General features: G+C 41.4%; 1 protein-coding gene across 2 annotated transcripts; it reads left to right on the top strand.

Moving 5' to 3' along the window:
• The first annotated feature begins 317 nt into the window (after positions 1-317).
• On the top strand, positions 318-22595 carry scara3 (scavenger receptor class A, member 3). 2 transcript variants are annotated; one of them, XM_084377752.1, is made up of 12 exons: positions 318-791; positions 11474-11509; positions 12294-12335; positions 12615-12734; positions 16005-16085; positions 17505-17623; positions 17788-18032; positions 18287-18506; positions 18660-18748; positions 19018-19210; positions 19349-19526; positions 19613-22595. In XM_084377752.1, exons 1-12 carry the CDS (start codon positions 785-787, stop codon positions 20101-20103), a joined length of 1821 nt encoding a protein of 606 aa, XP_084233878.1. In that variant the 5' UTR covers positions 318-784; the 3' UTR covers positions 20104-22595. The 2 variants fall into 2 exon arrangements, with proteins under 2 accessions (XP_084233878.1, XP_084233877.1); XM_084377751.1 differs by lacking the exon at positions 318-791 and adding an exon at positions 2807-2845.
• The last annotated feature ends 708 nt before the right edge of the window (positions 22596-23303 follow it).

Below are 23303 nucleotides of genomic sequence, written 5' to 3'. Positions count from 1 at the left end.
AGAAACTATTTTTCCTGTCTCACAAGCCAAGGCCAAAGGAGATATTCAAGGTGCTCACTCCGCAACGTTAAAACATTTGTTAGCAATTAGCCTCGGCCACAAAACTGACTTTCAACAAAACACACGGACCCTCCCTCCCTCCCTCCTGCTCCCTCGTCTTTTTTTTTTCACCCTGTCCCTTTTCCAGTCCCTCCCTCGCTTTCCAGCTCCTTTGTTCCCCTCCCATCTCTCTCTCTCTCTCCTTCTCTACCTCTCTCTGTCGTTCTTACCACCCTTCTTCTTTCTCTTCATCCCCTCTTGCTCCACTTCCTCCCTCCCTCTCTAAAGTTGCACATGGTTTCTGTCTGAGGAAGGTTTAGTTTCCTCCGGCTCTGGATGGGAGAAGGGAGGATGCCAGAGAGCTGCAGGCAAACACACATGTTCAAAACTTTAATGGGAGCTATGACCAGTTTTCTTCAGATTTGCGAGAATATTTGAAAAAACAAGCTATAAATCGGTGCTGTGGGTTGCAGAAGTGCATTTTTTGCACATGTGGAATAACAATAATTGTTGTTCAATTCTGTGGAAGTTTGGGACTTTCGTCTTCCTTCCTGGAAATCTGGAAAATATGTCACAAATGAGTTCGATGGCACCTCAGAGGTAGATTGCTGACTACTTTTACTGTTCCTGGACGCTCCCTTTGTGGGGACAAAAGGTGGAGACGACTGCAACATCACGGCCATCAAGTTGAGCATCAGCAGAGTAGACAACAAGTTGTTTATAAAGGATTCTTGAGCAAGGAATCATGAAAGGTAATTTACTTTGTATCTTCCGTGTTATTTCTGAACACCTCCTGCTTTGTTGTCATGCAAAAAACTTTATGTTAACAGTATCTGGTTGTGTGAAAAATGCATAAAAATGTAGACAGGAACAGTATCTGTCATTGTGGCATGCAGGCAAGCACCTGCACATGCAGCAGCGACCACATATGCTTCTCATCTGCTGCGAAACTCGGCGGTGTGGATCCTGAGAAAGTGCCGGTTTGTTGTTCTTGGATGTGAGACTTTGATCAGTCAGCTTAAAATGTCTATACGTGTGTGCGTGCACGCCACAGCCCCGTTTCATAAAACATAAAATGTTCTCCAGCCCGGCCGATCTGCCTCAGATTGACTTAATATCCCCTTTAAAAGAGGGCGAGTGAAAACACAGCGCATGAACTTGAGCTTTTTCACAACATGGCATGAAAGGAGAGCTGCCATTGGCTTTGAAGGGGGCAGAGGCTCGTACATGGTTCCCAGACGTACAGTATGAGGAGCGAAAGGCTGACAGAGATGTGAGGGAGAGGAGAGAGAGCAGGAAGGAATACCACATGTGGGCAAGCAGCTTGGAAATATGTTAAGAGCTGTTGACATATTCATCACCAACAGTAACTGGCGTGTAATGGATTCATTCCTGTACATTATAGTCGAAATCAAAAAGCATTCTTTACTCCGTTTTGATTATGTTTTTAAAACTTGGAGGTGTCTCCTCTGTTGGATTTTGTTTTGATTGTGTCTTTGTGGTGGTGTTATTTGATTTACTTTTACTTTATTACACTTTATTTAGTGTAAGCTTAGATATCTTAGCTGGAACAAAAATATATCAAAAACTGTCATTTCAGCGAGCAAAATTGATGGTTGCTAGCTAGAAATGAGAAGCACTAAATCAAAGAGCTAACATTTGGTTATTTAGCCACTGAGTCATCAATCTGTGTGCTGTCTTTTTGCCTGGGACAGTAAAGTCCAAGTCTTTCAGCTCGATAATTTAAGATCTGTTTTTTCAGGGTTCCCATTTCAAGACAAGTAAGCTAGAAAGATAAAAAAAAACCAGCTAAATATCACTTCTTCTTTTCTTTTCTTTAACTAAACCAAGGAGCTAATGTTTGGGTATTTAGCTAGCGAGCTACAGTCGATCAAAATCTGCGAGCAACGATTTCGGCTAGCAAATTAAACAGTCGCTAGCTAGAAATAAGAAGCAGTTAGCTGTACACTGCAACAAGAACAATTCTGTTTATTTAGCATTACATGTCTTCTACCTGGATCGTCTACGTGTGAAGATGCTGACTTTTTGCTCAGGACATGCAGTCTTTTAGCACGGTATCATGTCGCCATCAAGTTCACATTAAGGATCTGTTTTCCAGGGTTCACTTTTTTAAAACAAGTCAGCTAGAAAATTTAACTAGCCAGCTGAAGGCAAGTGTTTAAACTGAATCAAGGAGCTAAAGTTTGGTTATTTAGCTAGCGAGCAACAGCCGATAAATTCTGCTAGCAACAGTTGTCATTTCAGCTAGCAAAATCGTGTCATTGTTAACGGCGTACGTGTCATACAAGAATGGAGAGCAGGCGGAACCTGAGGGTAGAAGGTAACGTTAGCAGATGGTCATCACCTGCATCAGAACATCAAATTTGGGATTATTTTGCAAAAAGTTTTACATCAAAATCTGTGATAGGATTCCATTACATTATCAGTTTAGGAAAATCGGGTCAAGTTATAAAATCAAATGGAAATCAAACCAACATCAAACTCAAGAAAGTTGTGTTTTTGCTTCTGTCGAGGCCTCGAGGAGAGAAGCAGCCCTGAAACACGAGACGATTCGACAAATTAACTCCAAGAACATTTACAGTTCTCCTCTCAGCCAAACGGTACAGGAGGTCTGTTAATGTGGTTTCCAGTCTTGCTGAAAGCGGGTCCAGCCCAGCCCGACCAGAACAAAACATGCTGCCTCATACATTCCTACCAGGGCCGGAGAGGCGGGGGGAGTCCGAGGAGGTGAGAGGAGAGGGGGAGGACTGGAGCAGGTGTATGGCTGGCAGAGGAAAAGGAAAGAGTGAGTGAATGGGAGAGGAGGAGAGAGAGCGTCTTGTTATTAGCCGTAGCAGCCGTATAAATTTATAGTCCAAGCATTTTGGATTTGGATTGAAAGGGGAACAAAGGAGACATAGTAGCTGATTGTCATGTTGACTTGTTCTTTCTGTGACTAGTGTGCACCTTTTCATTTATTTTTGCTCTCTCGGATCAATTTTCTGATTGTTTCTGCTGGACTTTTTCATGTTTTTACACCAACTCTCACAGCATAGGCCTGCACATAAAATGTTGAATGTGCTGCATGGATCCTTAATTAAAAAGGTAATACGAGTCTGGTTACCAGTAGCGGCTTATTAGTGTTTCTTCACTTTTCTTGAGATGTATTGGCAAAAATGTTCGTGTAACTTTTATACAGCTTAGCCTACTGATAAAGCCAAATGTGTGCAACTCCCGTGTAAATTAATTGCTTCCAATAATAACAATAAGTGGCCAATACATATTTGAGCTGACAAATCTTTGAAAACACAGACGTGATTGTTATTAATTCATGTCTGCGTACATACACAATGTGTTTCAGAGCTAGTTTCGTGCATGCAGTTTAGGTTGATTGTGAAATTCCTGCTTATGCTAACGTAACTGAAGCTATTTGGTATTTTGGTCCAAGTTATTGGCTTATAGATGTAATTTGAGGTTACGTGTTTTACTGTCGTGATATAATGTGAATATTATTAAACTATTCTTCCAGCTGACATCATTAAACAGCATTTTAATGCATTACCTTGTTTAGGTTATGAGTCTGAACAGGTTAGCAGACGAGCTAACGCTTGTTTTGTCAGTTGATTCCGTTAGCTAACAGTTACATCAGTTACATTTTTCGTGACAGTCATCCCTTCACTTCACATTGTTGTGCGACCCGTTTTAAACTCAGTACTTGCACCATGTATACGTTTTACGAACAGCTTGTCTAATTACTTCCTGTATCAACTGTATTGTATGATGTTATAGGCGTGAAGTTGTAATTTGAGTTCTATTGTGTTATTTTTGTGAAAATTTAAAAATCTTCCCTGTTTATATCATTATTGAACAGCATTTCAAATTATTACTTTTTCCACTTGTCAGACTGAACAGGTTAGCTTGGAAGCTAACGTCAGTTTTGTCAGTTGATTCTGTTAGCACTAGTTGCTGGATGTTACTAACTTTACATTGCAACTAGTTTGCGTTGTGAAACTCCTTTTAATAGTGTTAATTAGCACTTCAAAACTGATGTTACAGCCTGTATGAATAACTTTAGTTTTACCAACACCTGGCGCAACCGTGTCCAAATTCTTAATTCACTTCCTCTTGAAAAGCTTGTCTTGTTTCTTACCTGTCTTTCTACAAAGTTCCTATAAGATGGTGATCATGTGAAATTTGAGGGCTAGTAAAAAACATACTGAGAATATTGAACACGCCCTTTGGCCTCGACGCCCTGTAAACCTAACCAGGCTTGTCTTTGTGTCTCCGCCTGGCTGTCCAAAGAGGTTTGAGTCCTGAGAAAACACCATGCGTTTATAGGATCGTGACTCTGAAAATCTCCCGTTTCACTGCCGAACCACAATAAAAGAACGTTCTCATGTAACGGCTTGTCTGTAACTTCGGCTTCGCAGTTTGAAGCAACACATTCCAGGCGTTTATAGTTTTGCGAGGAGACCACACATTCCAGTCAGAGGGCACCTAAATGGTTTGGATGTCAACAGAGGTTTGGAGAAGGACTCCTTTGGCTTTATGAGATGTGGTCAAGACCTCCACTCTGATTTGGAGCAGGGCCCATCTCGTGACTCCTGGTTTCATTTAAGGCTGGGAGTCACTGAAGTTCTTGAAGGGGATTTTCTGGTCAAAATAACTTAAATGAGTTGATGAAAGAAGGGAAACATCAAGAAAGCATTAATATTTGCATGTGAAATCGCATTATGGATTTTTCTGATGAGGTTACAGGACAATCAGAGCACGTTACTCATAACGTTTTGCACAATACTGTGGTGAAAGTGAAGTGCAGAGGAGGACTGAAAACAGGGAGTGGGCGGGGAAGGGGTTTGGAAAGTCCAAAACCCCCCGTGAGGAACTGCCACAGAGGAACCACAAACATGAAGTGGTGCTGACTCAAGTACAGGCCTGGCGCTGCGTTCACAAACACCAAAGGTCCGATGGTTGAAAGAGGATGGAGGGAGGAGGGCTGAGTGACTCCATGTGGGTGGAGAGCAACACATTTTTTATTCTTTTATCAATTACAGTCGGTATTTCTGTATATTGATACCCACATTCACCTGTATCGTTATGTGCAGCCTTCTGTGTAAAGTTAATGCTTGGAAAAGCTCTGTGTTTTTCCGAAATAAGGTGCCATGGGGTCCATCGGAAGAGGCGCGACTTCGGTGCTCAATAGAGCATCCAGTGAATATTCAAAATAAAACACCCTGTGGACTCTGGTTATTAACAATGTCCCTCAATTTTTTGTAATCATATCGAGCCTTAAAGCTAACAGTGAGCTAGGTCGTTCACATGAGGAACATATTAGTATTCGGAGTGGCCCAAATTTCTTGTCTACATATTTTCGAGGCACCCTTGGTCGAGGAATGTTTTTTATGGTTTGAGCTCGGCTCCTTCGTCCCAACTAAGGGAAATCTTAATGTCAGGGAATCCAGTTATATTCTGGACAGAAGTCTTCCTCCGACTTCGTGGCAGCAGTTTGAGGAAGGCCCTTAGGTCTTCAAACATGGCAGTGCCCCTGTGCGCAAAGTCAGCGCCAAGAAACGGTTATAAGAGAAGAATTGGACTGGCTTACACAGAGCCTTGACCTCAACAGACCCTCTAACGTTGACGGTGAGCCAGGACTTACTGTAGAAGCCAACATCGGTGTTGGACCTCACTAATTCTCTTGTGGCTGAACGGGACCAGAATTTGTTGGAAAGCCTGGAACCGAATAAGGAGAGTCTGTTACAGCAGAATAATGCCCATGGCTTTGGACGACGGTGTTAGGAGAGCTCATGTGGGTGTAATGTAAGGGTGTCCACATACTTATGGTCATGTAGGTAGTTAATATTTCATCAAAGTTGGGTTCAAGAGCACCAACCATTAGTATCGTTGTCTTTCCGTGGCTAACACTGGTATTATTTAAGTCCAGTAACCTTGGGACACAAAGGGACCGGGTGTCTCAGTAGCACTTAACAGCCGTATGATATAATTTGTCACCAAAACTTTTCTTGGCAGAATAAAGACGCGTGGTCACTTCCTGACCTTGTTTTACTTTTATTAAATTATACTGCTTTTTTTTACTGCTTTTCAGTGCTGCATCCTTTGGGGAAAACATTTGGAAATGTTTAGTTTCTCTGGATTTTCTTCAGCACATTTTTCATACAAACACACGTCCTTTAAAGTATATTTACTTGTTTTTACAACACAAGTGCTCGCTGGACTCTGAGTGTGTATTCAAACTGCAACCAAACTTTTCCATCCGTCTGACTCACAGTCTGGACAAACAGAGTCAAGAAGACCTTTTCTTATATGACTATTAGGCAGAACACTATACCACAAATAATTATATATTTAATCTCATAAAGTAGTTGGATGGTTTGTCATTGACAATGCTGATATTGATCTTTATATTTGTGATGTTAGAGACATTAGAGTGTGTTTAACTTTCTTTTTTTGTTCTGTCGCTTTAAATGTTTTTTATGCTGCAGATTTCCATCGTAAACAACATTTCCTCCAAAAATGAAGTGAAGAGTTCAGTTCAAATTGAATTTGCCTTTTACCTTCAGGGTTTTTTTCCCCCCCAATATTATGAAAATCTGTTGTGCATCTTCAGTTATGAACATTTCTTATGTAACTGACACTAAAAAACTTGTAGGATCGTGAGGAAAGAAGCGGCTCTATGTAGCGAGATGGAAAATAAGGTGGAAGGCGATGGACGAGTAATATATTGGTTGCTTTTCAGTTAAGTTATGTACCCCTCACCATCCATTAACTACACTAATACTGTTTTGGCTATGTGTCGATACTGTAGAAAGCAATAATTTGGTAAACATAAATCACAATTTTGCAGAATTCTTGACTGTCCTGGAGTTTCCTTGTTTACCGACAGGATTGCATCTGTAGCTGTCACTGCTCTCTTAGAAGGATGTTCAGAAATATAAAAGTAAATATAAAATAAAAAGAGACTGTTAGTTAGTTCATCCCAATCCAAGATTGTCCACCAAATGAAAAAAAAAAGGCATCAGGGTTTTCAGCATATGTGCCCTAAAATGTCATCTGCATATGTTCATTTGAAAATTGTATTGAAAGATTATGACTGGAACAAAGAGGGGACGTCAAGGTGATATCACCCAAGGGGGGGGTACGGCTTAATGGATAAGTCAACAAAACATCAGACTTCAGGGCAGGAGGTCGCTGATTTCAACCAATAGTCTGTGCTGCGTTATAACACAGGCATTGACAACCATTCCCTGACATAAAATTTGGCCATATTAGGACCAAAATCATGATCTTAACTAGGGATCGACCAACATGGCTTTTTCAGGGCCGATACTGATGATTAGAAATCAAAGAAAAACAATATTGAGGATGTTTCATCAGCGCAAAGCAGCACATTTTTAAATTGGTTTATTTTATCAGCAATCTGACAGAAAAATTCTGAATATCAGCCCGATAATCAACCAGGGCAGATAATCTGTTTACCCCTAATCTTAACCTAAACCTAACCAAACTCTGGGCATATCATTGTCACATCATAAGAGGGGACAGTGATTCGTAACAGTGCTGAAAGTCATCCTCTAATGATTTAATTCAGTTAATTCAGAAAACGCTTCCATGTGTTGTTCTAGAGGGCGAACAACGTTATTCGTTGTTTAACTTGTAGCCTTGTAGCATGATCTGCCACTTAATAACTTTAGAGCCCTGAACAGATCAAATGAGCTGGTAATTCACAAGAGTGAGAACAAGAATGGCTTCAAAGAAAATCTGAAGCTATAATTTTGTGGGCAGAAATGTGTTTGTGTTTTTCCCTCTGTTAATAATCTTGCGACCTCTTGTGGGACACCTGACTGTCAGGCTTTGAGTTTTATTGCTGTCACAGCTTTGAAGGGATGCAGTTTGTTTCCAGATCTGATCTAGTTGGACTGACATCTCGCTGTGATGGTGGTTGTGAATGATCTGATCCCACCTAGTTACAGGAGAGTAAAGAGCACGTCATGAAGGGTTCACGCAGCTCCTCCTTGTTTATTTTCACGTGGGAGTAAATACTTTGCTGCACCAGATTTCGGACTGATGAGGTTGTTGATGATGTTCATGATTCAGACTGAACCAAGCGCATTTTTTTTGTACAGTGTTCTGCCTCTGTCCGACAGTATAGGTGTGACCTGGGAGGCTTGTGTTGTGCTGCTGTCAGATCGGCTCAGTTCTGCTCTGTGTGTGTTGGACAGGTCCGCTTCCTCGCTAACGAGACAGACATGAAGGATTTTTCCACAGAGAGCAAGGAAAACATGAGGAGAGACACCAAAAAAAAAAAAAAAAAAGAGAAGGGAGGTGCAGGAGGAGAAACACACCCGAGGAGCAGACAGACATTTGAGGAGGGATACTGATTTTGATAGTTTGGAATTTCCAGAAAATGACAAGAATTCAGTTTTAACCCAGAAATGTATTTTAATGAGGGTGGGAAAGGATTTAGACCAGTATGGGACATGAAACCCAGAATAATAATGGCAGGCATACCGTATGATATTGTGACCATGTGTGATATTACGACCCTGACCAGACTCTCACGACTCAAAACCGCCTTTAAACTGAAGTCGTGGCTTTACATTTATTTTTATATCTTTGGAAAAATGGTGAATGGATTTTTGTATTCCATGTTTTAAAGGTCCAATTTGTAAAATAGGGTAAGTAGTTTGGGACGGCCACCGACTTAAAAAGCGCCAGTACTCGACGAGTTGGGAACGAGACTCAACAGTAGACTATCATACAGATTTGACCTTTAAAGCAGTTCAACTTACTTTTTTGGCCACTTGGGGTCAGCAGAACAAGCTGTAAACATTTGTGTATTTTAACCTTATAAAGTTCGTATACGTGTGAGCAAACTGAGCAACATTAGCATTCGTTTTCATGTTTCTAACAAATGCTGGCTCCATCATATATCAGCAAGCTGAGACATCAGTCAGACTAACCCTGGATGAGGTTATGCAGGTCAGCCTTCCCAAGTCCTTGTCCACAACTGCAGGGCGACGGTTGAGTTTTCTTACCAAATGTTCTGTGTGGACATGTTTATATCTTTAATGTGTTGTCTTTATTCCTGTCTTTTAGTTGTTTAGAGGTGGCTGCCCTCCCCTCTCCTCCTGTTTCGCTCCCCCTCTCTCCTCCCTCCATCATTATGTCATCCACCCAGACCTGACCTCAGCTGTTCCACCGCCGACTGACATAAACATTCACCTCATCGTGTTGCGTTGGCAGAGGGTTTGTAAAGTGCAATTTGGCTTAAAACAATAAGTTCATTTGTGGAAAACCTAACATTAAAACGTTCCAGTTCCCATGATGCTGCGTGCAGATGTGTTATTTGCTTCTCATAGACAATGAAAGAAGGCTGACTCTTGAAGTGCTGACTACATGAGGAATGATTTTCTATGTTTCACAAATTAATTTCATGAATGACAAATGATGTTTTTGACCCTCCGTCAAACAGTGTGTGCAGCTGCTCCTGGTTTTACTTTCTCCACAGCCATTTTTTACTCTTGTTCTCAACCAATGAGAGGCCAGACCTCTCTTCATGTTGAGCTGATTATGCGGTTAACCACAGAGGCCGATCCTCAACAGACCCTTTGGTTTCAGATTTGCATCCTTTTGTTTTGGCTCGAGAAATGGAACGAAACAGAAAGGTCTTTTAACAACAACCAATAAACCGTAAACCAGTGAATCCAAAGCCTCACAATTTTTCACTTACATAAAAACACAGTTCAGGTTGCACAGTGGGAGAGACAGACACTAATGCATCTGTCCATCTGCAAAAAACCCTGTGTTTTTGACCCATTAAACACTTCCAGCCTGTGGCGTCCGAAAATGTGGCTCTAAACAGTTTGAAGCAGAATCAGAATTGTGCTTGGAAGCTGAAAACACGATAGAGCCGACCGGAGACATGGTGTGTGTTGCTGGGTCAGGCGTGTGTGAGCTGACCAATCAGAGCAGACTGGGTCTTCAGGAGGAGGGGCCTTAAAAAGACAGGAGTGTTTCAGACAGAGGGGTAATAATGAGTTGTGTTTTTTAGCATAAAAACATGTATATCTATTCTAGTAGTAACCCACAGTAGAATTGTGAACATGAAAAAGAGCATAATATGTTTCCTTTTAAAAAAATGTTCATGTGCAGGGTACTTAAAACTATTTGTTGCTCAAACGTAACGCAGGAGACGAAAATGGATTCCAACCCAGTGACCCTGGTTCCTCTCAGCCATCACAAACTTCCTGTGTCCCAATATTAAGCCCCAGTTCACCAAAATATGCAAACATGGTTAGCTAGCTCTTCACTGTTTGAGTTTTGCCAGTGCCAAACGTAAACATAGTTCAGCCAGAGATGCATCACGGACTTGACCATTTATGGCAAATGATAATATAACCAGAGGCTCTGCATTTTAGAGCCAATCCCTCGTTAGCTGGTAGCCAAGCAGCTCATGAATGAGCAGCTGATGTCAGTCAGTCAGTCAGAGCCACCTTTAACTTGCAGATAGATTTTTGTTGGAATATTCCTTTAAATTACATCACATCTGTCTAGACTCAGTCAACACATTTTCCACATTGCTGCAGTCGGAAACATTGCAAAGTAGCTGCACACGTTTTAAGGTGAACTGCTGCAGTAACACCAGCAGTGTTTCCGCAGTCTGACAACTCAGTCGGACGCTGCTTGCTTTCAGGCCAACTCCTCTGGTAGCAGAGTGTCTCTCTTCAGCTAGTCAACAACCTGCCAAACCCTTTTCTTCCCTGCGTACGAGTGTACAGTATATGAACTTGTTTCCCAGCTCTTTCCCTTCAGAAACAGCCTCCCCTGCAGCTCCACTGAGTGTTTGCCTTCCTGTTCATCCACTGCCACACCCACAGTAACTAAAGTGTGGGGTTGGATACCAGATTGGGTGGTGTACAGTTAATGACGTGTTATATAAAGTCCATTGCTGTTACATTGAGTTATGAAAACATGAATGTGCTCTGGGACCCGGTCTGGTTTATTAGGCCCTCTGGTTACATTCTGTGGAAGTCATGGGTCTTTTAGTTTGGTGCTTTCCAGCAGGAGTGTGTGTTGACAACCTCCTCAGACACATGTGCACACACATAACACAATACTCCCACCAGAACCAGCACACAAAACCAACAACTGTTCTCATACTTTGCACCACAATGGGGCTGATTTCTCCTGAGTGAGCAACAGCTCAGAGAAAACATTTCTTCTTATTGTGCTGAGATAGCAGCCTCACACTGAACGTACTTGGAGAGGCTGTGGGGGATTGTGGGTCGGCTGGTTTCTATGATTTATGAGAGGAGTAATAAAACTTGTTGGTGGCTCCAGTGGAATTGGTTTCTGTCAGCATCGTTTTGATCAAAAGTATGTTTTTTTGTGACTCTCTCTCTTTATTTTTTGGCAGATAACTATGGTGGATACGAGAACCAGCTCTTCAAAGGTAATGATGGAGGTTCACTATTGTCCTGAGCTCAGAAACATAAATGTCAACCAGTTCATGACCATCAGCCATATGATAAATACGGTCCTGTCAATTTGAATTCAAAGTCTGCGGGTGAATTTGGGAGTGATGCATGATGGGATGCTATACTTTTGAATTTCCACAGTCTAGTAAGTTGTTTGCTCAATATGTATTACAAGAGGTGAAAAGCAAAATGGACACCAAGGGGAGCTTATCTGATTTAAGCATCACCACTTGAAGCTAGCTAGCTCAAATATATATAAATATATATAAATAAATTAATAATAAAATAAAAATAAAAATAAATAAAAAGACCATTATCTTTTTTGTTTGAGCACAGATTAAAGGGCCTATTTGTAAGAAAAGCTCATTTTTGAGAGTCATTCCCAATAATAGAAGCTTTAGCTCCATAAGTAGGGAACCAAAGAAATATCACTCCTTTTATCTAACTCTTAACAAGAAAGTAATGAAGTATACAGTATTTCCAAAAATGTCAGACATCTCGTTGAAAATAAATACAACCTGTTGTTTGCCGGGTTGGTTTAGTCCATGTCGTCTCTGTTAAGAAAATTTCATGATCTGCAGCCTGAAAATCATTGGTTCCCTTTTACATGTTTTTGATTTAACTTGTAATTTATTACCACTTTAATATAGACAGAAATAACAACGAATACTACGGACATTGTATCATCGTTATTTAGTCAGTAGTGGAACATAATGTTTAGTTTTCATGTTTGCATTTCTTCCTTGTTATGTTTTTCAGAGGAGGATTTCACTGGAGAGGAGGAAATGCCTTCATTCAGAGGTGAGGGCCACACACACACGCGTCACACACAAGTCCAACAACAACAAACAACGGCATCTGTATTAGTCCGTGTTGTTATGTTAACCAATGACACAGTGTGTACACATGCATGGCTTTTGTTTAAGTGTTCCTTCCAGAGTGCAACGACAATACTTATATTTACTCAACTCTCTTTTATCTGATGGCTATAGCTACGATCCGTTGATTTAGATTTTTCATGTTTATTAGATTTTCACACAAATTCAGTCATTCATGCGCGTATTGGTTCGATTGTTCCAGGTCGTAGCAGAGGAGGCTGTCTGAGGTGCCAGCAGAGCCACTCTCTCCAGCTGGCTGTCAAAGTCCTCTATGGATTTGTTGCATTCCTCATCATTACCGTGGCAGTGCTGGCATCACTCGGTGAGCTCAGCCAGACTTTTAATTCTTTCTTTTTACAGTCAATGAATCCTGTTCAGTAAAAGTCTCAAATAAGCACCACAGAGTCCCCCCACCGAGATGCTAATCCCCAAAGGTTGGATGCGGTCAGTGGTCGAAACAGCAGTTCTCAACAGTCTTGTGATTTATTAGGCAATTCAACTGATTAATGCCGACACTATGCATTAAGAGTGAGAGGAAGGCCTGACATGGGAAAAGATCAGACTTTTCTATTCCAGTGTGTGTGTCTGTATTAAACAGTCCATTTAACTCCCACAGATCAAATGAATGTGGTTGTGAGTCCTTCATGCCATGTTTTACCTGACAGCTGCTCAGCGCCAGCAGATGCTTTTCACATCAGCGTCACCTTTTATTGGGTTTGAAAGCCGTAAATCTTCATCGCTTACTGCCGTCCGGGGAGAGAGAGTGAGGTTTGGTAGAGTGATGTAAGCACCCACAACACATACGTTTGTAGGCAGGTACACGTGTACAGAAACATAGTACAGTTCAGTTTTGTTCTGCTGATTGTGCCTGTAGATTGAAGCGAATCGAAAAAGAGCCTTTGTAAAGTTGTAACAACAGTTTTTACTGTGAAAAAATAAGGCCAGACCATAAAACACCTGCTTTTAGAATGGAGTTTGGTTTACCGGCCTGTCCACTCGGCAGATCACTGGGAGCAGCAGCACCATACACATAAACTGAGCTGACATACCTTCTCATAATGAATCTTGCAAACAGCATAAAGTAATGTTGGAAGTGGAGCTAAACCCGACCTGTTTTCACCTCCTCTCAGGAGTTAACGTTCGCGTAATTAAGCTCAAACGGCTGTCAAAACAGAGAAAGTGGTTGTGCTTCGCCACAGCGATGTAATTAGTTTACAGTAAAGTCACATTGGACAGATTATAAAACAGCTAATTAAAGTGTCCTAATGACAGAAAAGATGATAGATGACAGAAAAATGATCTGGACATTTAATAAGGTAGTTGTGTGTGTCAGGTTTGTCCACTTTGAGGAAGACTGGGACTGAAAGGACACTCATCATCTTTCATTTTTTCTAGAAAATGACGCCAAACGTAGATCGACTACAACATGACAAGGATTGCTTGCCTGTCTTACCATCAGATTTGGGGTCATAAAAGCTAAAAATCCATATGGTATTGTATTTTTATGCTTGTAAATTGGACCCCAGGTGGCAGAGCACAAACTGTACAGCACTTGTGTAACTAAATAAAATTGGGATCAGACCCAGAACAAAACTGAACTGTACTATGTTTCTGTACACGTGTACAGAAACATAGTACAGTTCAGTTTTGTTCTTACACACACGTGTAATTTACCCAGCAACATCATTAACTAACCTGTGATGAGGTGTTTGCCACATATGGACACGTATTGACTGCCCGGGTCGCACAGTTTATCATTTTCCTTCTCTCTGTGGACGACCTGAAGTCTCTTTTCTTACTGTCCTTCGTTCTTTGGGGAAGTAAATATAGTTTGATGCGAAAAATGCAACAAAGCCGCTTTTAAACATGTAACTACCAGCTGTGTTCAATCTGGCGACACGGTGTTTGCTTTCAAGGGTGGCGTAGTCGTTCTGGCAACAGGAAAATGACGTATGGCTGCTCTTATCTGTGACAGTTCTGCCGAGTCCTGCCCTACTCTGCTGTGATTGGCTTGTGACTGCCAGAAAGCCCTCGCAACATGTGGTTAATGTTGTGAAAGGGACTATTTGAACCTGAACCATATTTTTCTAAACCTAACCAAACTGCAGCTGAAATAAGGAAAAACAACCCTGGAGATAACAGGTCAACTACTTAAAAAATAATGAATCATAATTGACTTTAGTGTCATTGCTTTCTAACCATCTAACCTTGAGGGACATTGGGTGGGCCTTTTCAGACTATTTGGGTTTCGTAATAAGTGGCTTTCAGAACAATAGGCAGTCCCCAGCTATAGTAAGTAATTTGACAATTAACTAGTCTATATTTTTGTGGTAACTGTAAACAAGGGTATAATTTACACTTCTCAAAATCCTGCCTCAGTCTGCCTCAGCATCTCTGAATTCATAAAAATGTTATTACCTTATTACCTTGAGCTCAGCGCAAGAAGCTAAACTAGCAGCTAAACATAATTATCGCTGTTTAATGTCTATATTGAGGATTGGCAAAAATCAACATCTACTAAAAAATATTGTGTGCCAACACCCATTTAAACATGCATGCTGCACAGAATCGCTGCTCTTCTCTAATGTTTTATACACATAAACATGAAAAAAGAAAACTTGGTTTATGTTTGTTTCTACTTCCCGCACAGCTGTACAACACCAAAGCCTTAAAAACTGAGTATAAACAGAGAAGATATTGCGCTTGGCTCCAACTCCCAACTGTGAGCGTGCACGAGGAAAAACAGAAAGCATTAACCTTTGATTTTATGTTCCCTGCTGAACATCTGTTTTATAAAAAATAGATTCTGTAGAAAAAAGTAACAAACTTGGAACGAATGAACGCAGTTGTTTAGCTCTCTGTGACTACATCAGCTGTGGTTGATATACAGAAAGTCTTCTATGTTTTATAAAATGTCTTATTCAAAGTCTCGTATTGTTGCTACAGCATATTTGTACTGAGTTTGGCCAAAACCCTGAGCCATGTTCAGCATCACTGTCCCTGCAGCTGATACAGCAGGGCAGGTGGTATGTGCAGAGTGCATGTGGAAGCATTTATATATGCAAACACGCTATGGAGCATTCATTAATCCCCTGAGTCACGTCCTGGGATGCTGAACACACATTAGACAAATTTACACAAATGTACACACAAAAACTCGCACTCGCTAAATTGTTGTTGCTCTCTTGGGAAATATGCTGGAAGAGCAGGACCTGTCCAGCTGGCTAAACCATCATTCATCAGTGTTTTGGTTACATTTGTGAGCTAATGAAAACTTTACGTGTTTCGTTGTCAGGACTTAAATTACAACTTCCTGTTTTTACTCCTTTAAATACTTCCTATGTCCCGTTAACACCAAAGTAATGCTGATGTTAATCATTCAGAACTGCCCTCCATGTTTATTTTCTCTCTCTGAATACTGTTGTACCGAACGTTTCCACCACCAGCGCTGTTAAATCGTGTTAGCTTTTGTTTTGCGTGTTTATTTCCTTGTTTTTCACAAAAACAAACTGTAACAATTTAGGAATACGAGTGTGTTGTTTGATTCTATTGAACATTTTCCTTAACCGAATCAACGTCACTGTGTCTCCAGTGTTCAAGAAGGTCGACAGCCTGTCCGAGGAGGAGTCGGTCTACCACACGAAGATCTCCAGGGTTCAGCAAGGAATAGAGGGTAAAGTAGCTGGACTGACTAACACACGGTCATGTTTTAATACTGAGTCACAGTGGCCTCATAGACATAAACAGGGTTGAGCAAGTACTCAACTGAAACGAGTATCCAGTCCAGATAAGTACAGTATGAGTATCATTTAGGTGTAATAATAGACCCCTTGCACACAATGAATACATACATGTAAATGTATGTAATATATATGTATAATTTAATTTGACTTGTACTGTTGTTGCATAAAGTGATAGCTGGGGACTTTTGATGTGGGGCTGTATGAGGTACTTATCCTAGGGATAGTGTATTACCTGCAGTAGATGACCGTCAGCATAAAAAATACATATCCATTCAAGTGTACAGTACGTGTTACTATGTTTTGAACAGTTTTGGTGCTTTACGTTGCGGTCAAACAGCCTTTTCCTTTGGCGCTACATTCCCTCAACCGCACAACGTCTCAATTCCTACGCCCCTGACGTTCATCTACTGCAGGTAACACACTGACCAGGGATAATACCTCATACAACCCCACATCAAAAGACCCCAACTATCACTTTAAGTACATTTACTGACTTTTGATATTCAAAACATGTTCTGTAAAAACGTATCTTTCTCTTGCTGTTAGTCGCATTGACCTGTAGCTCAATCCTGAGGCTGTTCTGTGAATAGTTTTTTAGTGAATGATAAATATAGCGACTTCTGATCAGCCCATATCAATTTCAGGCTTACCTACTTAGCCCCACCCACTTCAGGTTTAATCCCCGCCCATTCCCAGTATGGCTATGAATATAGATTTTAGAGTTTAGTTTGTCGAATAAATTAACATACAGATAGTGATATGCTAGCTCATCCCTACTATACATTATGGAAAAAACATCAGCAATGGAGAGACGATCATGCAGTTTCTTTGAGTAAAAGTAAAACTGTTTTTTCTTTTTTTGGGGAGCCTTTCATTAGATAAAACAGCTTGAAGCAAAGGACCACAGGTGCTTGCTGAATTAATTTATTTACAGCACTAAAAGAGCCTAAAATTGCTGTTTGCTGCCACTATAAATAGTGTTTTTTCTTGGCGGTGATAAGAAAAATAAGACGAGATAAACCTCTATTTATCTCTGGAGGACAATTCAGGTGTCACAGCAGCAACAACAGCAGTGAAAATGATTAAAAGCTCCTGCCAGCTACTTAATGGACCTTGTGGTGTGATTGTTTAGTTAACCATATAGACCCCGCATATGCACCAGGCGGTTTAAGGTCATTCATGTGGTGTGAAGCAGCACGGATGACTGAGTTTGTTAGGGGAGGTCAACAGACGTTTTTCTCTCCCAGAAAACACGCAGATGGTTACCAGACGCTTTCATTTACAGTACATCATAAACAGACGTTTCTTATCTCCCCTCCTTTTTCTATCTGTGTTTTTTTTTCTCACAGATCTGAGCTCCACCTCGAACTGTTCAGGCTGTCTGGATGTGACTCTGTATAGCGAGGAGATCAGCAGGCTGAAGAGAGAGTTTGAAGACATCCAGAGAATGATACTGGGACAGGAGCAGGTACTGAGACGTCCACAAGTCGTTTGTTTTGTTCACCCAACAGTCCAAAACCAAAAGATATTTAATTTGTAAAGATATAAAGCAAAGAAAAGCAATGGGGTGTAGATTGACTCCGTTAATTTCTAATCACTAACTCTGTCACTTTGATCGCTGTTCCCCTCCAGGTCCTGGACCAGGCCTCCCGGACCCAGACCACCCTACAGGACACCAACAACCGGCTGACACGCGACATGCAAAACCACCTCATGTCGATCAAACTTCTCAACCAGTCGCTAGAACGGTACCTGGATCGGGTGGAGGGCTGGAAGGACGTGATCGAAGAAACTGAAGAGAAGATGAAGACTATGATGGAGGATCAGTACAACGTCAAAGCCACAGCACAGCAAGTTAACACGACGGTGGCTCTCAGGTGAATGAAAAGATGCAGGGCAGGAGACTAAACACAGATATCGACTGTGTGACACATGAATTCTTCTGCTTTATTGTGCCGAGAAGCTTAAAGATACAGTAACATTTGCAGTTTTGGACGAAAAGGGACTATATGGACAGTCTCATTCAAGAAATAGAAAATAAAAATAAAGCAGACACATTTTAGAAAAAGCTAAATAATATGAATGCAGCTGATGTTTGATATCCAGCCCTGTGTTTTCCTCTTCTCTCCAGCACGATGTGGATAGACGCCCTGCAGAGAAAAGCCGACGAGGAGACTCTGGTCCTCCAGAAGTTGACCAGCGACTGGCAGAACTACAGCCGGGTTCTGAGCGTCATCAAGTCCAACATGAGCAGCACCACGCAAAACATGCGCTTCCTCCAAAACAACATCATATCTGATCACCAGAGAATCGCCATGTCCACTGACGTGTACTACGACCTCACCCAGCAGGTGAGCCCATGTACATTTTTTTTAAAGTTTAACTAAAAACAAAAATGTTCTTTAGGATCAGGAAGAGTTGTCAATGACTGGCCTTTGTATGAGAATGTCAACGAGCGTCCTCACGACTAAAGTGAGTACAACATCTGTCTGTATTGTCATCAGGTGATGAACCTGCAGATGCAGCTCGACAATGTGACGTCTTTCATGGATGAACACGAAGAGAACATGCACGACCTTCACTACCATTCCAGGTAACACACTCAATTCACACATCAGTAGCACATCAAATACCTGTAGGTGAACTGATTAAACCCTCCCTTTAGCCTCACCGAATTCTAACTTAAGCACAACTCTTTTGAGGATTAGATGTTTTGTCTCAGGTGAGGTCCAACATTGTGTACAGACGTCCCTACAACATGATGACTAAAGGATGCACACACACCTGACACAGACACAGAAATGTGTATTATCACTCTTGAAATGACAAAACACTCACGGTAACCCTCCTCATCCTCTTTAGATACTATGAGAACCGGACGGGTGAGCGTTTCTCTGCTCTGGACGGTCGTCTGAACTCCATCTCGATGGAGATCGACACGATCTCTTCCAGCCTCAATGCCACCGTCAGCCACGTCCAGAGCATGTACAAGTACATCAACATCGAGAGCTCGTCCTGCCAGAGTCGCATGGGCAGACACACTGAAGATCTACAGGTAGTGACCACAAAGGAATTCATTCATCTTGCTTACCTACTAATATAAATAAAAAATTCAAATTCAAGTTGAATTCCTCGATGATAAGACATTTTTCTTTACCTTCATCCTCACACCATCCTTCTTGCTGTTGTGCAGAACCTGAACAACACAGTCTTGTTACTCCTCCACTTGGCCGACACACTGAGACAACGAAACATGTTGTTGAATATGCGACTGGATGTGGATGTCAGGAACTTGTCCATAGTGATGGAGGAGATGAAGCTTGTGGACGTTCACCACACCCAGCTCATTAAGAACTTCACTATAGTTAAAGGTACAGTAGATGTTGTCTTATTTAACAATAGATCAGTACATGTACACTTTATTGTTGACCTTCACCTTACTATCTTCTCTCAACAGGTGCTCCTGGACCGCCAGGGCCCAAAGGGAACCGCGGTGAGACCGGCTCAAAAGGACCCTTGGGACTGACTGGGAGTAAAGGTGACCGAGGCCCAACAGGAAGCCGTGGGTCTCTTGGAGAGAAGGGTTCTCTTGGGCTTAAAGGAGCACCAGGTGAAACAGGTCCCAGTGGAAATAGAGGGTCAGTAGGAATCAAAGGAGCTAAAGGATCTATTGGCGCTCCAGGACCGCGTGGTGAGAAGGGCCAGAAAGGTGACATGGGCCTCCCCGGTTTAGATGGCAACCAAGGACCAGCAGGGCCTCCAGGAATCCAGGGTCAGGCAGGATTACCGGGCATCATTGGGCCACCGGGACCGAGGGGAAAACCAGGGCCAGTCGGGCCGCCTGGTCCACCAGGATATCCTGGAGCTCCAGGCTTGCCGTACCACCATGACCGAGTCAACACCCAGCAGCGGTCTGTGACGCCTGCTACTGGGTCCAAGAGACAGTAGGAAGACGGACGAAGACATGGACTCGGAAGTGATTTGTACAAAGAGGCTTAATAATAAGTGACAGACACAAACTGAAGGAAATCATCCAACGTGACTGAGATGCAATAATCCATTTCTTTTGGAGTGTGCAAGACAATTGAGAACTTTATGAACAACAAATCAAATTCAAGAAGAGGCTTTAAAGGAGGCATTACCCTGATTATATGACATGGCCACAACCAAGAGGAAGGTCGAAAAAGATAGAGAACAGAACTGCTGCCACAGACTGGACTGTTGTTGAGGAGTGAGAAGAGGCCAAAGATGAACTTTTGTATGGTGGTATGTTGGAGAAAACGGCCTTTACATTGTTCTCATGGGAGTGACACCAAAGACAAAGACTTCCCAAATCAAACAAGTCCCTCCGTTTATGAAGGAAATGAGATTTTGCCAGATTAAAAAAAACTTCTCATATATGTTGGAATTAGTAGGAATAAAAAACGTCTTGCCTTGTTGAATATACTGGAAGCAAAGACTGTTTGAGGTTGCTGTCAAGCCACCAAAACCTCATGGGGGATAATAAATAGGAGGGCTGTTAACCACAGATATGGACTTAAGTAGTGGTGTTTTCCCATCCAGACTACTCAAGGGTTTGCATTCCCATGCACTACTTTATATTATGAGCACAGAAAAAAAAACATCTTTTTATTTCACATTATGTACACGTTGACACATCCGTTTCTGATGGATGGCACTGTTTGTAAAAATTCAAGCCAGTTTGCTTCTCTCTTGGCATTTCAGAGCAGGTACTCTGAAGACTTTTCTCCATCTTCTGGGCAAAACAGAAGTGAAATTGCAGAATTTATGGCCTGTTCATTTCCATTCGTCTGCACTTTTGTTTGGCATTGCATTGAACATTTGCTTTGATTGTTGCTCTTGTTGGACAAAAGAAAGTAAGAATGAAGAAAAATAACTTGATGACTCCTGTCGAAGTGTGAAAACATTATAGGAAATACACTGTTTTGCTTTCTTTCTGAGAGTTCGATAAGATGATCAGTGTCACTCAAGCTGGGGACAGGAGGTTATTAGCCTAGCTTAGCATATAGACTGGAAGCAGGGGGAAAGAGGTAGCCTGACTCTTTTCAAAGATCAATAACTAACGCATTGTATGTTGTGTTTTTTTTTTAATTTGTAGCTACTGGTCAGGAGGTTATTAGCCTAGCTTAGCATTAAGAGTGAAGCACAGGGAAACAGCTAGCCGGAATCTTGACAAAAATCACTCACTAACACGTTTTATGGTGTTTGTTGAAATCTGTAGCCTGGAGGTTATTAGCCTAGCTTAGCATTAAGGCTAGAAGCAGGAGGAAACAGGTAGCCTGACTCTTTCCAAAGATCACAAACTGGTTGTATTTTCTTTGTTCAATTCCGTACAAAAAAGAAATGTAATTACTGTGTTAAGGGGAGTTTAGTGCTAAACAAAAGTTTATCCATTCTGCACTACTATGTAGAGCTGAAGACACTCTGAAGCTGTTGTTTGCTAAGAACAACAGCACATTACTGCCTATAACTACGTATCGGTCAATATTAGATTACACAAACAAGATACAATGTGGTAAATGACGGGTGAAGCCAAATTAGCTGTTTCCCCATGCACGATCTGATTTTGCCATGTTGTTGTTGTTGTTGTTGCTGGTGGACCATGGACATGGTTTTCGTAAAGCCAGAGCTTTGCCACTTGGGGAAAAAGACCAAAAATACATACGTGGGAGATGTTGTCCTTTCAAACATGTGTTTATAGTTGTGAAAGGGTGTATTTAAACCCAAACCATGTTTTCCTAAACCTACTTAGTGTAATAATAAGTGAACAGGATAATATTATGTCCCAGCAGGATATGATCCCCACTCCTCTGAGTGGGAGTCTTATACTTCACTCAGCCACAATTGCTTGCTTGAAATTTGGTTTTTGTCGCTATTTGTAAGTTGAAATGATGGTCCTGGAGCAACATTAATTATGACGTTCGAGGGAACAACGCCAACACAGCAATTTCAGATACACTTTACCCCTGCCTCCACTTTTTACACTAAGCTAAGCTAAGCTAAAATAATTGCCTCTGACTCCAGTTCTGTACCTTACAGTATGCAGAGACACGAGAGTGGTATCAATTTTCTCATCTAACTCTTGGAAAGAAAAGAAAATGTGTGTCTTTCACAGATGTTGAACTATTCCTTTAACAGGCTTGAAAAGTCATTAAACACATCATGAATAATGTTTGTAAACATGTCATGTTTTTCTGCAACAGGATTGTTACTTTTCCCTCTTTCTACTTTTAACAATTGTGATATCAGAGAAATGACTTACAGGTTTTATGATACATGCATAAATAATCTTTTATATCTCAGAAAAAAAAAAAACTTTTACAAAAAGGCAAACATACTATTTTTGTAAACCTGTGAGTTGTAATGAAATGCGACTGGCTTGCATCGAACTTCAATAAAGCTTTTTTTTAACAGTCTCATTCCTGTCGGTGTCCTACTGCACTTCCGCAGCAGAGGGCTATTGTTGCCCTGTGAAGGAAAAGGGAGCAGCCATTAATTCAAAACACATGTCCGCCCCTCCCATTAGATTTTTGAGGTTTGCTGCCACTGAATCAAAGATATTCGATTGGCTAGATTTACCCTGATGTTTAAACATAGGTATTATCTAAAATCAGGCTTATTGTTGTAGAAAAGAGCTGGACACCCCCCTGCAGCAGCCCTGATCTCCCGCTGAATTACATTTTCACAGCATTTCCCTCTTTTTCTCCATGCTGGAACATGACAGGCCGTGTGGGATGTTAGGAACCTGATATCCAACAAAAACTTCCTTCAAGAATCCACCCAAATCCCTCATTCCTGCAGTCTCCATGACTGTTCAATATGTGCATGGAACATTTGCTCTAAATCATTCACTGTTTTCACCTCAGAAACACGAAGAAAAAGCGTAACATTGGTGCTGTTTCCAATCTGTGAAGCAGGAAAAATATGGCTGAGATTATTCTGATATATGTCTGCTTTATTCTCACGTCGGACATCCTTCAATCTGACTAGCATGATTTCTCTTCTTTCTCACCAGACTTGTGAGAGGGAGACCTCCTGCAGACTCTTGCAAAATCTAAACTATTCCCACATGTGGAGCCATAAATCACCAGGACTGCTGCTAAACTGTTGGAGGACAAATTTGCAGG

Source organism: Pagrus pagrus (assembly GCF_965226575.1).
Source record: "Pagrus pagrus genome assembly, chromosome: 16".
NCBI lineage: Eukaryota > Metazoa > Chordata > Actinopteri > Spariformes > Sparidae > Pagrus > Pagrus pagrus.
The sequence above is the reverse complement of the archived record's forward strand: the minus strand, read 5'-3'. Positions and strand labels throughout refer to the sequence as shown.

Coding starts and splice junctions, on each gene's coding strand:
- scara3 (XM_084377751.1), top strand. CDS start 2,821: ATGGCTGGCAGAGGAAAAGGAAAGA. Junction 12,735..16,004: donor GGCAGTGCTGGCATCACTCG/GTGAGCTCAGCC, acceptor CTGTGTCTCCAG/TGTTCAAGAAGGTCGACAGC. Junction 16,086..17,504: donor GGTTCAGCAAGGAATAGAGG/GTAAAGTAGCTG, acceptor TTTTTCTCACAG/ATCTGAGCTCCACCTCGAAC.